At 40.6% G+C, this 16,861-nt stretch overlaps 1 protein-coding gene and 1 long non-coding RNA gene across 2 annotated transcripts in view; both read right to left on the bottom strand.

Annotated features, from left to right (window-relative positions):
* The window catches only part of LOC309555221, a 375,479-nt gene that overhangs the window by 240,827 nt on the left and 117,791 nt on the right, over positions 1 to 16,861 (bottom strand). The window lies entirely within an intron of this gene.
* LOC309555220 (V-type proton ATPase subunit S1-like) overlaps positions 1 to 16,861 on the bottom strand; it is a 117,535-nt gene that overhangs the window by 61,695 nt on the left and 38,979 nt on the right. Inside the window, exons 2-4 of the mRNA XM_082257101.1 lie at positions 7,238 to 7,361; positions 7,077 to 7,145; positions 1,625 to 1,818 (exon numbers count right to left, since the gene is read on the bottom strand). Of these exons, the coding sequence (XP_082113227.1) occupies positions 1,625 to 1,818; positions 7,077 to 7,145; positions 7,238 to 7,361 (387 nt within the window). The remainder of the gene's footprint in view (positions 1 to 1,624; positions 1,819 to 7,076; positions 7,146 to 7,237; positions 7,362 to 16,861) is intronic.

The following is a 16,861-nucleotide window of genomic DNA, read 5'->3' as shown; positions in this document are numbered from 1 at the left end:
GTAGGACCGTAGATCTCTGCTGTTACACACAGCCACATCCAATCACAGTTAGAATCACGTCCCTAGGGACACACTTAACCCCTCTCTCTCAAATAAAAATAACCCCTTCCCTGCCCGTGTCATTTTTACAGTAACAGTGCATATGTATAGCACTGATTACTGTAGTAATGTCACTGGTACCCCCAAAAGTGTCAAAAATGTCAGTCAAGTGTCCGATCTGTCTGCCGCAATGTCGCAGTCCCGCAAAAAAATCGCAGATCGCCGCCATTAAAAAGAACAATAAAAATGACAAAAATCTTTCCCTTAGTTTGTAAACGCAATAACTTTTGCACAAACCAATCAAAATACGCTTTTTGCGATTTCTTTTACCAAACATATGGTAAAAAAAATTTAGATTTTTACATTTTTTGGGGGGAATTTCATATAAAAAAATTTAAAAAATAGTGTTATTTTTGCAAAATTGTGGCACTTTTTTGGTTTATAGCGCATGATCAAAAAATCACACAGGTGATTAAATACCACCAAAAGAAAGCTCTGTTTGTGGGAAAAAAAGGACGTCAATTTAATTTGGGTACAGCATTGCACGACCGCGCAATTGTCCTTTAGCCCCGGTTCACACTTATGCGATGCGGGAAGGCTGCGAATCCGCAGCCTGTTCCCGCATCGCAAACGCACCCCCGGCAGTTCACACTGCCATATGCGATACGCTGGGGGTATCAATGTAATCTTAACGACACCCCCAGTTTGATCGCATATCGCAGTGCGATCTTGCAATTCGCATAGGATCGGATCGCACAAGTGTGAACCGCTGTGCGATCCGATCCTGATGCGGCTGCCAAAAAGGGTCCTGTGCGTGCGGGTGCGGTGCGAATTTAGCCATACAAAGTGTATGGCTAAACTCGCACCGCACAGCCAATCGCATGTAATGAAGGAGCAGTGCGCTCCGACATTACATGCGAACGCCGCAGCCGCAGTAATGTGAACAGAAACAAATGGTTAAGTTCTACCATTGAATACGTCAAGGAAACTCCAAAAACTCTATTTTATAGACTGGGAAAAGATGACCGCATTTTTGTAAAATCCTACACGTCAATCTCTTGATTTTTCATTTCTGTCAAGTATTTTGCTGGAGTCTTGTCATTCTGTATCCCTCTGTGCAAGAGTTATGGAGAGCTCACAAAAATATTCCTATATCTAACAGTCAAGGCTAACATGACTGCAAAGTGATCAGATACAGGATTGGCCACTGACCTTTAAACTGGAGGGCATCAGAAAAGAGCACTGCAGTGCTGATTTGTGTATTCTGACAATGTATGGCCATGTACAGTATGTCCAGCTGCAGGCCCTTTGTTAGCAATATCATCTAATTTGTATTTAGTGTGTTTGGCTTGCTGAATATCAAGCAAGAAAACACCTACAATGTATTCATTTAGCAAAGTATATGTTCACTTTGAAAAGTACTGTATATGTTCACTTTGCAAGGTAAATGATAGTAAACAAGATGAACAAGTAATCACTTTGAATACCTAATCATGTGCAAGGGAAATATAGAAAACGACATTTTACAAAAGCATTACAGCTCCAAGAGCAAACACAATTATCATTAAATTAGCATGTACTGTACCTTGGTATTGACTGTAGATTTATTGTAATTAAGTTTGGTTTAGTGTAATCCAGATCTAATAAAGGCTCATTTAAATTGTCTACACTGATCAGATTCCAGTCAGCTTGGCTTTTAAGGTATCCATGCAGATTATGAATTGTCTTCCAGTCAACAGCAGGAAGAACTAAGGAGGCTGGTGAAGAATCCATAATGTCCTGTGAAAATAGTAATACATTTATAATAAACAAGAAAACTGTATTAAGTGATCATTCAGTAGTAACAAAATTAAGCAAAGTGATAGCAAATTATTTCATGTAAAGGTCATCTGTCAAAGGAGCCAAGATCAAGGGTTGTAAGTGATTCATGGCAAGTAAACACACTGATGTTTTTGGATTATTAATTTGTATTGAAAGTGACTATATAATGCTATAATTTAGCCATTTAAACAACACTAATAAACTGGTCACGTGATCTATGCTGATGTTCCACCTTTAAATAATTATCCAAATGCAAAAAACATTTAAAAACACTATAAAGAAAGCTTTCTGTCTCTAGTTAAGAAGAATAGGCACTTTTTATTGCATAGATAAGTAAAATACTAGTATTGTGGAAGGATCGCACCTCTCATAGGTCTCAGTTTTTGGGGATGGAGATCTACATTTAAAGAGGAAGTAAACCCTCCTCTGACACTTTAACCTATAGGTAAGCCTATGATAAGGCTTACCTATAGGTACTGTAAATATCTCCTAAACATGTACCGTTTAGGAGATATTTACCTTACATGCAGCCAGTGACGTCACTGGCGCATGCGCTCTGAAGGAACGGCCGCTGGTGCCGTTTCTTCAGAGACCCGTGCCGTGACTGTCGCCTCCAGCACGCGTGCGCGGGAGTGACGTCACCGCGGCTCCGGCCAATCAGATGGCCGGATGCCGCGAGCCCGGAAGACGGGCGACTGGACATGTCGCCCGTCATACAGGTGATCGGGCTGCGCGGCGGGGGCTCGTTCTAAGGTAAGTATTGCATAATGAGCTAAAATGCGATGCATACTAGCTCATTATGTGTTTCTCTTACAGGTTGCCAAAAAAAAAAGGTTGTATGGGTTTACAACCTCTTTAAACCATTGTGTCTATTTATGTTTACAACTTTCAGGCTTGGTTCACATTTATGCGAGTGCGGGAAGGCTGCGAATTCGCAGCCTGTTCCCGCATCGCACACGCACCCCCGGCAGTTCACACTGCCATATGCGATACGCTGGGGGTGTCAATGTAATCTTAACGACACCCCCAGTTTGATCGCATATCGCAGTGCGATCGTGCAGTTCGCACAGGAGCGGATCGCACAAGTGTGAACCGCTGTGCGATCCGATCCTGATGCGGCTGCAAAAATGCCTCCTGTGCGTCTTTGCTCCGGGTGCGATGCGAATTTAGCCATACAAACTGTATGGCTAAACTCGCACCGCACCGCTGATCGCATGTAATGTCGGAGCAGTGCGCTCCGACATTACATGCGAACCCGGCACTCGCAGAAGTGTGAACCGGGTCTCAAGACCACAAAATGTTGCAACACACTCAGGGCATAACAAGCATCCAATGTTTCATTATGCATACTTATATGTTTATGGGGTGTTGAAATATACTTTCACTTCCTGTGCATATTCAGCAAAGGCTTTAAGAATTTGGTCCAAAAAGTGAAATTATTAAGATTATCATTATTATTATTATTATTATTATTATTATTATTATCAATATTAATATTTGTAAATTCCTCTTACAAATGGGATTTTTAGAATGGAAGTTCTAGAGTGAAAACTTTCAACTGGCTTTAGGCCTTGTTCAAACAGGCAGTAATATTGATTGATTTGGACACGTTATAGCCCCCTTTCCCCCCTAACTGACCACTGAAAGCCTGACAAGACAGAAGGAAAGGATTGTACATGTGCCATGATTTTGGCACACTAGTTCCATGCAAAATTCTCTTTCGTAAAAAAAAACAAAACAAAAAAAAAAGCAAAAAGGGGGCATTCAGGAGGCTTCCTGAAGACAAGCAAACAGGATGAAACGCGTTGAGGCTTTGGTCATGTGGGCATGACAGAACTTCCGCTGATGTTATTTTTGGGCGGTGACTCATACCCAACTTCCAGTATCGGAACGAGCAGCGGTCATCATCCCTTCAAATACACAGGCTGTATACACCAGGGGATAGGTAATAGGGCATTGCAGCAAGTGAGTGCTTTAATGCACACCTCTTTTATTAATAAACATATTGGAGTGGTTTTATGCTATGAGATCCTCTTCTTGCCATCCTTCCCTTTGAGTAACATTGTCAGGTATGGTTGATATCTTCTGGCAAAATACAAAAGGCACTGATCAACCAGGGGATTACCCCACTAGCGCAATTGACCAAACTAGAGATAGTTGGTAAAATTTACATGGTGACTGTTAGTCCATGTGGGGCACCAAAAGCACTGTGGAGTGGAGAACTTTGTCATGTCCATTAGAAACACTGCCATTTTATTGCATCACTAGAGGTCCATAAGAGCACTGACAGTTTGAACTGAACCATCACCTTGGGATTGTAGCATTGGGTTTTCTTGTATTACATATAATTTGAACACATTTGTGCATTTATTTGTATGGTTTCATGATATGTGTGGTTTATTTGTAGATTTTTAATTCAGGAGGCTGCTGTTCTACTAAAAAGCAATATACCACTGTGACGGTGATTAGGATTTCTATATAATACCTTTTCCACCCCTGCTGCCAATAAAAAACTATTGGAAACTATACAAAAATTCCCCAGCACTCCATCCAGCTAGTCAGCACAAAAATAACAAATTTAAAAGGCTCAATATTTTGGTTGATAAAAGAGGGGTTTGCTGTAACAACAAATTGCATATAAGCGTAAAGTCGCATTGCTATGTCAAGCACCACTGCAGTGTGTTGAGCATTTAGACTGTCCATTTACAATTTTTCCAGCCATAGTGTACCACCACACACTATATTGTGTTACCATGCATTGCATTGCCATGCGCTACAACACATGAGTATTGAAGGTGTGTTCCTTTAGTACATTGGGTGCCTTTAAAAATGAATGGCACCACAATGCATTAGCAGGTGCATGGTACGCTACAGCAATCAATAGATATGAAGTCAGCCTCAACTGAGACATATACTGTATATAGCAAAAAATAAACTGAAAGCAGGTGTACTTGTTGAAAGAGTTTATTGTTTTTTTGTGCTCACTAATTACATTGCTGGGGAATTTTGTATTGCTTGGTATACTGACCTACCTATGTGCATCTTTCCTGTTCTATTGATTTATTGTTCTGTGTTTATTTGAGTGGGGAATTTACAAACTAATCACAGCATGAGAGCCAAAACAGACTTAAAGCCCAACTCCAGGGAAAAATGTTTTCCAATGCAGTGGGGCTGTGCCTGCACTGTATACAGTGGGGATCGAAAGTTTGGGCACCCCAGGTAAAAATATGTATTAATGTGCATAAAGAAGCCAAGGAAAGATGGAAAAATCTCCAAAAGGCATCAAATTACAGATTAGATATTCTTATAATATGTCAACAAAAGTTAGATTTTATTTCCATCATTTACACTTTCAAAATAACAGAAAAGAAAAAAATGGTGTCTGCAAAAGTTTGGGCACCCTGCAGAGTTAATATCTTGTACTGCCCCTTTTGGCAAGTATCACAGCTTGTAAACGCTTTTTGTAGCCAGCCAAGAGTCTCTCAATTCGTGTTTGAGGTATATATGTCCATTCTTCCTTACAAAAGTCTTCCAGTTCTTTGAGATTTCTGGGCTGTCTGTCACGTACTGCTCTTTTAAGGTCTATCCATAGATTTTCAATTATGTTGAGGTCAGGAGATTGTGAAGGCCATGGAAAAACCTTCAGTTTATGCCTCTTGATGTAATCCCCCGTGGATTTCGAGGTGTGTTTAGGATCATTATCCATTTGTAGAAGCCATCCCCTCTATAACTTCAGCTTTTTCACAGATGGCATCAAGTTACCATCCAAAATGTGCTGAAATTTTATTGAATCCATTTTTCCTTCTACTCGTGAGATGTTCCCTGTGCCACTGGCCGCAATACAGCCCCAAAGCATGATTGATCCACCCCCATGCTTAACAGTTGGATAGAGGTTCTTTTCATTAAATTCTGTGCCCCTTCTTCTCCAAACGTACCTTTGCTCATTCCGGCCAAAAAGTTCAATTTTAACCTCATCGGTCCACAGAACTTGTTTCCAAAATGCATCAGGCTTGTCTATATGTTCATTTGCAAAGTTCAAACGCTGATTTTTGTGGTGAGGACGTAGAAGAGGATTTCTTCTGATAACTCTTCCATGAAGACCATATTTGTACAAGTATCTCTTTATAGTGGAATAGTGTACCACAACTCCAGTGTCAGCCAGATCTTTCTGGAGGGATTGTGCAGTCAAACGTGGGTTTTGAATTGTTTTTCTCACAATCCTGCGAGCTGTTCTGTCTGATATTTTTCTCCGTCTTCCAGATCTTGCTTTAACTTCCACTGTTCCTGATGACTGCCATTTCTTTACATGCCGAAAAGAGGATATTGACATCTGAAAAAGCTTTGCTATCTTCTTATAGCCTTCTCCAGCTTTGTGAGCGCCAACTATTTTCAGTTTCTGTTTTCTAGAAAACTGCTTAGAAGATCCCATAGTGCTGATTGTTGGAGTAAGGTCAGATGAGTCTGGGCATTTAAAACCTTTGAGATTGACATCACCTGGTCTTCCTAGACGATGATTGAGAACAATCCATGACACTGGCAGGTCTCAGCCTTGCAAAGGGGGCAGTGCATGCTATAAATTCTTGCACACACCTTTTTTTTTGTTTTCTGTAATTTTGAAAGTGTCAATGATGGAAATAAAATCTAACTTTTGTTGACATATTATAAGAACGTCTAATCTGTAATTTGATGCCTTTGGAGATTTTTCCATCTTTCCTTGGCTTCTTTATGCACATTAATACAACTTTTTACCTGGGGTGCCCAAACTTTCGATCACCACTGTAGGTTAACTGCTCATTTTTGTCTACGGGGTAAACACAAAACCTATAATAACCTGTTCCTTCGATCCTCCAGGAAAACAGTGCTCCCCACGTCCAGCGGTGGACTGTTCCTGACGGTTTCACGTCCAGAGGATGTCTGTGGGCATGATGACGTCAGGAGCAGCCCACCGCACAAGACTGCTAGACCAGTTTGGAGGATTAGAGGATTGGGGGATTCGGTGAGTATATCTTGGCTCTCCAAACCGCTAGACACAAATGAGTTAACCCATGCAGAGCAGGCACAACCCCATTGCATGTCGAAAAAAATTGCACAGAGTTCAGCTTTAAACTGGTAGAAAAGAGGTGCTTCATAGGAATGGATGCTTAAAACTGGATGTGTGGTGTGATTCTGTGTTTATATAAACTGTGACACCTAAATAAGCATATGTAGAAACTTGCCTGCACATTATACAGTGGGTTCTCACTTCCAGAGACTGTGCTGTAAAATGTGATGTCATCCATGCTTAGCTGAAAATAGAGAAAATAAGAAGTTCACAGAGTAATCCTATTACACAAGAATTTTAGCTTGTGTTCGCTTATAATGTCAGTAAGATACATACTGTGTCCTGGAGGAAAATCACAATAGATCCTTTCCTTGATACAACCTCTTGCAGTAAACTGTGTAATTCATCACTTGATGTAATGTGTCCTCCATTTATTGCTGGTGCTGAAGCCCACACAGAGCTAAAACAAGAGAATGTACAGTTACATATATATAAAAAAAAGAGTTAAATATGTGTCAAAAAATACTCACACCTACCCAAAGAAGACAACTGTCCACCTACTTGAGACTAATACATGGTAGGGTTGATTTACTAAATTTGGAGAGGGCAAAATGGGGTGTAGCTCTTCATAGAACCCTACCAGCTTCCAGTTTTTGGTGTCAAAGCCTAACTGAACAAACTGAAGTTAGAAGCTGATTGGCTACCATGCACAGCTTCACCAGATTTTGCACTCCCCAGTTTTAGTAAATTAACCCCGGTATTACATGCTGTGATGTAACAGGTACTAAAATAAACAAAACCATATAACATTTACAAATATTACAGGAATTAAGTTATCTATCAAACTAATTGGTTTCTGAGATTATTTTTATATTGGGGGATTGTTTATAGGATTACAGTTGCCCACTACCTCCTCTGACCTTGGAACTGTCTAATGGATTATGCTTGTTTGCTTGCTACCTGCCCAGTCATCAGAACTGTCTAGTAGATTACACTTTCCCTCCACCTGTCCAGATTTTAGACTGTTCTAGGATTCTGCTACCAGCCATTTTCTTCTGTCTGACCAGGCTTGAGACCACAAGGACCTTTTCTTTTCTCATTAGTTCAGTCCCACTGCCATCCATCAAGGAAATATAGCATTGTGTTCTAAGACCTGAGAGTAACCAGTCACCAATAGGCCTTTTCGCCTTAAGTGAACAGGGGCTGCTATAGGCAAAAGAAACCCCTGCCAATCTAGGCATCTGTCACAAGTTGGGCCCCCCATGGCATCATCTTTTCATAAGTGAACTGGGAGTTTCCTACGAGTGGAGAAGCTTCTGATGCCCTTAGTATCTTACCACTTACCAAGGAGAAGTAAAATCATAGAGCCGCTATTGCCTTGTACTCCACAGGACCCTTGTGCCTGTAGTAGTTTGTTGATGTCAATCATCTCTTCATAGTTATTGTCAATAGAATTTCCAATGCTTTTAATCACCTATTATCTGCAGCCCTGCAGGTAAAAAACCTTGCGCTAGGCTGCCCCATCAGTGCCCTTAAGTCCCATAGACTTGAAAAGGACATTGGCACTGTAGTTTGGGCACATCTCATTCATGTCTTTGGAAACTATGGTGTTGATTTGCTAAAGACAAATACACTGTGCACTTTGCAAAGTGCATTTGCACTCTGCAAGAGCAGCTGCCCCAGAGCTTAATAAATGAGCAGGAGCTTTGCTGACTTCTATCATCCAATCATGGGCAAGCAAAAATGCAGGTTTTTTTTTTTTATTTTCCTTGCATGTGATTGGGTTCTCTATACAAAGATTTACCTAATTTACTAAGCTCTGGAACAATTGCACTTGCAGAGTGCAGACGCACTTTTCAAAGTGCACAGTCTATTTTCCTTTAGTAAATCAATCCCTTTATATTTGAATACTTGCCCTTGGGGACGAAAAGGTGACATCAGTATTCTATGGAGGTCATGCTACTTTCTACAAGTAGAATTATGTTCTCCCTAAATATACTGCGTATTGTATAACTGCTTTACACATTTTCACTACAAGGTGGGTTTGAATGGATACACCTACGCTTATTTTGATAATTCTTGGTATACCTTAAGGAAGGCATTCAGTGACAAATAAACAGGCAGGCAAAAAGCCAGTATTGCATATGTTGATTTATAAAGACAAGGCAGTTGTATTAGTATGCAGTAACTTACAGTAGCCAATCATGGGTCATCAGGCCACTATAGGTTACCAAATGTCCAAGCTGCTCTTTACACTTTTAAATAAAACCCAATGGGACTGGTTTACCTAAAATATTAGGGTTGTTAGTAAATAAGGTAAGGCTGTGTTCAATTTGAATTACCCAATCACGTGTAAGGGGGAAATAAATAAAAATATTTTTTTCTGGTACATGGTTGGGATTTTAAAGTGAATATTAGCTTTGTTAGCTATATTAGCTAAGTGTACAACTACCATATCATTTTTTTTTCTGAACCACTAGTGCCACCGGCTAGAGCCGGCAACACTGATCATTGTGTTCTGCAAGTGGGGAAGATTCCCTGCCATGAGAATACAATAGCATAGCAAGGGTGATTTCCCCATCCACCTTAAATGTGTAGATGGGAGAATCGGCACCTTTTTTATCATTCAACCTGCTGGTTGGACCTAAAAAATGCATAATGTATGGGCTGTCCTAAGCCTCATACACACGATGAGAACATCAGACGAATGATCATCGTTTTTTTTGCATGTTAGTCTCATATGGAAAATGAAGAGGTTACTAAAGTTAAGAAAATTCTCGTATGACAGAATACAACTTCAGAAGTGATGTAATGCGTTGTATTGTAATGTATTTTTTTGTTTCCCGGCATGCATGCTCTTGGTCTTCTGATTTTTTTCAGATGAACACTGTACTGGTTAACCACTTGCCGACCGCCGCACGACTATTTACTGTGGTGGTCAGCCCCTCACAGGCAAAGCGACGTAGGACTACGTCGCTAGCCTGTAAGGCTCTAGGGAGCGAGCGAGCGCCGCCGGAGGCGCGCTCCCGCTCGCTCACGGACCCCCCCCCGCGCATGTGCCCGGCGGACCCAATGTCCATCGGGCACTCGCGATTGTCCGGTACAGCAGGAGAAAGGCAGGCGGCTAATGTAAACAAAGTTGCCTGTCATTCCTCCCTGTGTAAGAATGGAGATCATACGGTTCTGCTATGTAGGACCGTTGATCTCTGTTCTTACACCTCAAGCCACATCCAATCACAGTTAGAAGCACGCCCCCTAGGGACACACTTAACCCCTCCTTCTCAAATAAAGTTAACTCCTTCCCTGCCAGTGTCATTTTTACAGTAACAGTGCATATGAATAGAGCTGATTACTGTAGTAATGTCACTGGTAACCCCAAAAGTGTCAAAAATGTCAGTCAAGGGTCTGATCTGTCCGCCGCAATGTCGCAGTCCTGCAAATAAAATAGCAGATCGCCGCCATTACTCGTTAAAAAAGAAAACAATAAAAATGACAAAAATCTTTCCCTTAGTTAGTAAACGCAATAACTTTTGCACAAACCAATCAAAATACGCTTATTGTGATTTTTTTTACCAAACATATGTAGCAGAAAACAAATTGGCCTAAAATGTTAAAAAATTTTGATTTTTACAATTTTTTTGGGGGAATTTCATATATTCAAAATTGTCGCTCTTTTTTTGTTTATAGCGCAAAAAGTAAAAATCGCACAGGTGATCAAATACTACCAAAAGAAAGCTCTGTTTGTGGGGAAAAAATGACGTCAAATTAGTTTAGGTACAGTGTCGCAAGACCGCGCAATTGTCCATTAAAATAACGCAGTGTCGATTCGCAAAATAGGCCCTGGTCAGGAAGGGGGAAAAATCTTCTGGGGCTTAAGTGGTTAAGTAAAGATCGCACGTTCTGGTATCCTACAAGAAAAATTTTGGAGTTTGTCCCTTCAGATACTTTTGCCTGAACTGTCATGATTGGCTCTCAAAAGCTGTGTACTAATGATCAGATTATCGTACGATCACTTTGAAAGTGTTTTTTTCCGTCCAATTTTCTGAGCGTATTACAAGATTTCCCACAAGTCAGCGAGATAGGCTGGTTGAGGAGATGAGGGCTCCAAAGTTTCAGGGATCAAATTGAGGGATATTTTATCTCTAGGAAACACTATCAGTAAAAATGAAATAACACAAAATAAAGAGGAAACTGCTTTTAATGACTGAGTGGGAGTTAATGTGCATGAGTATCACATCCTAAATTAAGTGCATAGGGGTAGCAAAAAAGGTGAACATTTTATTTACTCAGACAGGACATTCTCTAATAAATTACATCAAAATTATATCAATAACATACTAAAAGTTCATATACTGCATATACTATTATAGGAATATAGACTTTTTCTATTGCAGGAAACTGTGTTGGGCCCAGGCCCTTGATGTTCCTCACTCCTATATTTCTGTGCTTTCCCCTGGGATAATCTTAGCTTTTACTCCAACAAAGTTCACAACCACAATTGTATGCATCCAAACTGGATTATAATTATTTTATGTAGAATACAGATCTCTACATACTGTATGTATTTTACTGTATACTGAATGCTCTGTACTTACAAAAGTTTTTGCATGTCTATGGTAGACTTAAGCATAGTACACACGGGCTGAATGTCAGGCAGCATTGGCCGATTTAATACAAACCAGTCAACATTCTGCCCGTGTGTACAGGAGCCGGTCCGACAGAAGCCGACTGTGCGGCATGAGCGAAAAGGTCTGTCAACCAGCTCCCAATCAGCGCTCTCAGCCAATGGCTGAGAGTGTTGACCAGAGTTTTCTGGTGGGGGGGGGGGGGGTGTCCAGATAAAACAGAGTTACTGGAGTCTGGCTGCACATGCTCAGTTTGGTGTGTATTGCTAGGGAGTTTTTTTTTTCTTGGGAGAGATGCCAATCAGCACTGTCCAGACAGAGGGTCAGAGGTCCTGCATCCTCATAGGAAGCCAGTGCAGTATGAAAACTCCTCCTACAAGCTTTAACCAGGCAATGATAGAAGTCATAAGACTGCTATATAGTGCTGATGAGAAAAGATATTTAGCAGCTTATATTTACTAAAATGATTGCATTTCCATGTTCGGTGTACTGTGGGAGACCAGATATAGTAAATGCAGGGTCCTGGGTTTAGTAAAACTTTAAGCCTCAGCCATGCCTCTGATGAAGTTGAGTTGAAAGCATAGGCGTGCGCACAGGGTACCGTACCCGTAGGGTGCCGAATACCCATGATTTCTGTCTCCCCCTGCAGTGCTGTCCGCTTTCCTCCTATCCTCCCAGGAGTGAGAAGAGGCTAGTAAATATTTCATTAACTGGCCTTTCTTTTCTGAATGAACACAGTGAGTGATCTGTACCAATCGCTCCTGTTTTCACTATTAACTGAAGCATAGAAAACTATGTTTACTGCAGGTTGCAGAGAAAGGGACTGGGGAATCTCTGTCCTCAGTTTCTTTCTCTGTCGCAAAAGTGAGGCATCAGAGGTCTGTTTAGACCCTTGATATTTCACCAAAGCCCCATAACGGGGGGTTCCTAAAAAAAAAAAAAATTTGTAAAAAAATAATAAAATATTATTATAAAAATGATTTCAAAATAATAAAAAAAAAAATACTGACACGTCCACTGCCCTACTGACACCAATCTTTGCTCTAGTGACACTATCCACTGCTCTGCTTATACACACACATGTGTTTGTGCTCTGGGGTGCACACTCTAATACAATAGGCTGCACACACCAATGGTTGAAAAGCATACATAGAGAGCACTATTCTATTGCCTTCTTTAGCAAAAGAAAACAAATTCCTTCATATCAGCATGACCTTATCAGTATCAATGCATGTGCCATACAGGCGGTCCCCGGGTTACAAATATCCGACTTACAAAGGACTCCTACTTACAAACGGAAGGAGACAACAGGAAGTGAGGAGAAATCTCCCCCTAGGAAGGGAAATTTACTCCTGTAAGAGTTCTCATGGGAAAAAGGTGTCTCCACTGAAGTTTTATCACCAATCCTTATTTCCACAACAACCCAAAATGTTCAAAATCCAATTGTCAAAGGGACAGAAAGTGAGGTGAAATCTTCTGAACAGGGGTAGAGACAGCAAAACCAATTTTACAGGGGTGTTAACCCTTCCTTATGCTATCCAAAAAAACTTAAAAATTATTCTTTTGGCTGAAGTTACGCTTACAAAATGGACCTGTTCTGAATTACAATCAAATTTGACTTAACCTTCTTAGCGGTATTCCCGAGCGTGGCTCGTGGTTAAATTTCAGAGCCAAAAGCGGTAACCCCGAGCCACACTCGGGGTATCGCCAGAAGCATCGCTGGATCCTGTAAAAGAGGTTTCTTACCTTGTCACCGGGATCCAGCGATGTGTCTCGGCGGTGTCTCGCGGCGGATCTTCCTCCCGATCGTCTCCATGCCCCGTCTTCCGTCTCCTGCGACGTGACGTACGCAGGGGGGTGGAACCGGCGGCAAATTCAAATGTAACAACACACCAAACACACTGATACCATTCAAAATAAAAAAAAAAAAATCACAGTTTGCCCCCCAGTGCCCTTTCCTGCAGTTTTACTATTATATATATATACGTAATTCTTGTGAGTGAGCAGCCCAAACCAACTGTATACATTATATATATATATATATATATATATATATATATATATATATATATATATACGTATACATATATATATATATATATATAATATATGTATACATAATATATGTATACATACATATATATATAATATATATAATAAATGTATACAGTTGGTTTGGGCTGCTCATTCACAAGAATTACATGCAAAATAATGGTTCCGCTTTCAGCACCTAAAATCCAAAAGAATCATACCACCAGGGAGGTTAAGAACAAACATACAGACCGTATCTTGTTTGTAACCCGGGGACCGCCTGTATACTGTTTTTGGATTTGGTGTTGGATGTTGAATTTAAACAATGAATGGCAATACTGCATAATACTGTATATGCTATTAGTATGTCTTAATCTGATATTATTAAAATTTAGAATTTCTTCCATTTGAGAAAGTCCTGTCTGGGTACCTAAACAGTCTGCCTTTTGTACTACACAATAAAGAGGTAAAACAAAATAAAGCATATGTAAAGGCTAAATAATCTTTCAAATTTGAGTACAAAGTACTAGTAACTCCAAATGACCTTATCTGGCACGGTGCTGTACTGTTTAGAGGATCTGTAAATAATTGTGGTCCAGAGAAGTTACCTCCAATTACGATTAACTGGAACTGAATTAAACACATGGAACTAATGACAGTCAACGCCAAGATCTCACACAACTGGTTATGCGGACAAGTACAGGAAGTGCTCTAATTAGTATGCATTTTCTCATTGACCCTACAGACAGATACAGAAGGCCAAAACAAATACTGAGCTTGTCATACCTGTCCTACTCTCCAAGCAGGTCACTGACACACAAAGGTCTGCCTGTTGATGTATAAACAGACAAGACGGGAGCCGAGCTGGAGAAAACTGCTTGCATGTTTATAGCATACATGAGTCTGTTTTTACTCTACCTTGGCAAAACACAACTACTCTAATGAATGCTAGAATCGTCAAACCACCAAGCATGATGTTTTCACTAAATACTATTTATTTAAGGAGAAACAGAATACAAAGTGCACTGTGCTCACACGTTTCTTGAAGATTTTGATTAAATACATACAAATGGCTTTTTTTTTTTTTTTGCCATTCCTGAAAAACACTGCGCTTTATATCTTTATTCAGCTGTGTCAAAATATCCGTCTGCCTATTTTTGCTGCTAAGAGCTCAGGCCCCAAATCAAAAGAATCTGGTGCCAATTATTACTTTACCATAGAAAAGATAGAAAGAGTTTTCTTCATATTAAAATATCATTTTACATTCGGCACATTAGCGTTATAAAAATAAAAAGTTATAAATAGTATTGGAATGTCTCTGTGATTGCTGGAAGAATAAAGTGTTGCATGCAAGGGATCTCCTTTTTTAGCTTCAGTACATTTGTATGCAGAAAGCGCGGGTAAGTGACAGAATCTACAGGGCGGCTGTAGGGACACAGGAACTAAGAGCGGTGTATGTAAGCCAAAACATTTTTTTTTAATGTTAGATAGGCTTATAAGGGGTTATCTGTGTCCCCGCTAGGGAGATTTGCTTTCCTTTTTTGCCCTGATCTCCAATATCACTGGAAATAAAAGTGAGGGTAAATCCAAAATTTTTAGTTGCCGCCAGAACAAGAACAGAGGGGGGAAATCATCCAATGGGGACACTTGTACATATGACAACTGTCTAGAGCAGGGGTCTCCAAACTATGGCCCTCCAGTTGTTTAGGAACTACAATTCCCATCATTCCGAGTCATATCTGTCAGAGTTTTACAATGCCTCATGGGACGTGTAGTTCCGCAACAGCTGTGGGGCCGTAGTTTGAAGATCCCTGGTCTAGAGCATGGGTGCTCAACCTGTGGCTCTCCAGCTGCTGCAGAACTACACTTCCCATCATGCCTCTGTCTTTGGGAATCATGCTTGTAACTGTCAACCTTGCAGTGCCTCATGGGACTTGTAGCTCATCAACAGCTGGAGGGCCACAGGTTGCGCACCCATGGTCTAGGGCAGTGATGGCGAACCTTGGCACCCCAGAATGTTTTGGAACTACATTCCCCATGATGCTCATGCACTCTACAGTGTAATAGAGCATCATGGGAAATGTAGTTCCAAAACATCTGGGGTGCCAAGGTTCGCCATCACTGGTCTAGGGGCTTGTTCACACACTCATTAGTGATCCAACGTAGATCACTCTTCAGAGAGCATTTGACAGATAGTGAGGAGACATTATGTCACCGCCTCACTGCCTGATTTAACCCTATAAATGCTGCACTATTGCACCACAACTGCGTGCCCCCATGGACTTGTATTAGTCACGGTAATCAGTGGTAGTTCCTGCCAAATTCAACATGATTGTTATTTTTTCTGTGGCCAAAAAACACAAATAATGAATACAGACTGAATGCCCACGTTATGGTGGGCAGTAAATCTACAGCGCAACCACCTGGTTTTACCACCACCGAACTGCATGTATGAGGGTTTCCCTCCCTTGGTTAAGGTATCTTCCCACTTCTTGTTGAGTTTACAAGAATTGAAGTGAAATCTCCAAGATTAGACACAAATGGAGAATAATGAATCAACAGGACTTTTAACCATCCCCTACTCTATCCAAAATGAGTAAATAATTCCTTTGGCTTTAGGTATACTTGAGTTCCCTTTCCTCTTTCTCTCTAAACACAGAGATTTTTTTACCTTTGGCAATGTCAGAGTTTTTTATATTATAGAGTTGATTTACTAAAACTGGAGAGTGCAAACTCAGTTGCAGCTGTGCATGGTAGCCAATCAGCTTTCAGTATTTTTTTTTTTTCAAAGGTTAATTGAACAAGCTGAAGTTCGAGTCCCAGTTCACACTGATGTGGGGCAAATTCTCTGGGAATTCTGTGTGGATTCCGCACCGCACCTGTTCATGCAAACCGCTGTGGGTGTGTATGTTAAGTTAATAACATCCCGAAATCAACTCGCAAAACGCAGTGCAATTTTCAGATGCAGATCGCAAAGGTGTGAACACCCATGCGCTCCAATTCTGGTGCTGCCAAAAAAAAAGGGTTTTTGGTGCAGATTTAGTGCAATTTGAGCCATACAGAATAATGGCTTAAAATGCACTGCTAAAGAATTGCATGTGATTTGAACAGGAAAACAGTGTGATTCCTTTTCAAAAACACATGCAGTTCCCACACCGCATTGTGTGAACCGGCACAGAAGCTGATTGGCTACCATGCACATCTGCACCAGATTTTGCACTTTCAAGTTTTTGTAAACCAACCCATATATGTATTAGTGTTTGCAGTCTACGTTCAACAGAGCTTTAAATTGGTAGGAAATTTG

The sequence above is a fragment of the Pelophylax lessonae genome (genome assembly GCF_965119305.1).
Source record: "Pelophylax lessonae genome assembly, chromosome: 4".
NCBI lineage: Eukaryota > Metazoa > Chordata > Amphibia > Anura > Ranidae > Pelophylax > Pelophylax lessonae.
This window is presented reverse-complemented; position numbering and strand designations above follow the sequence as displayed.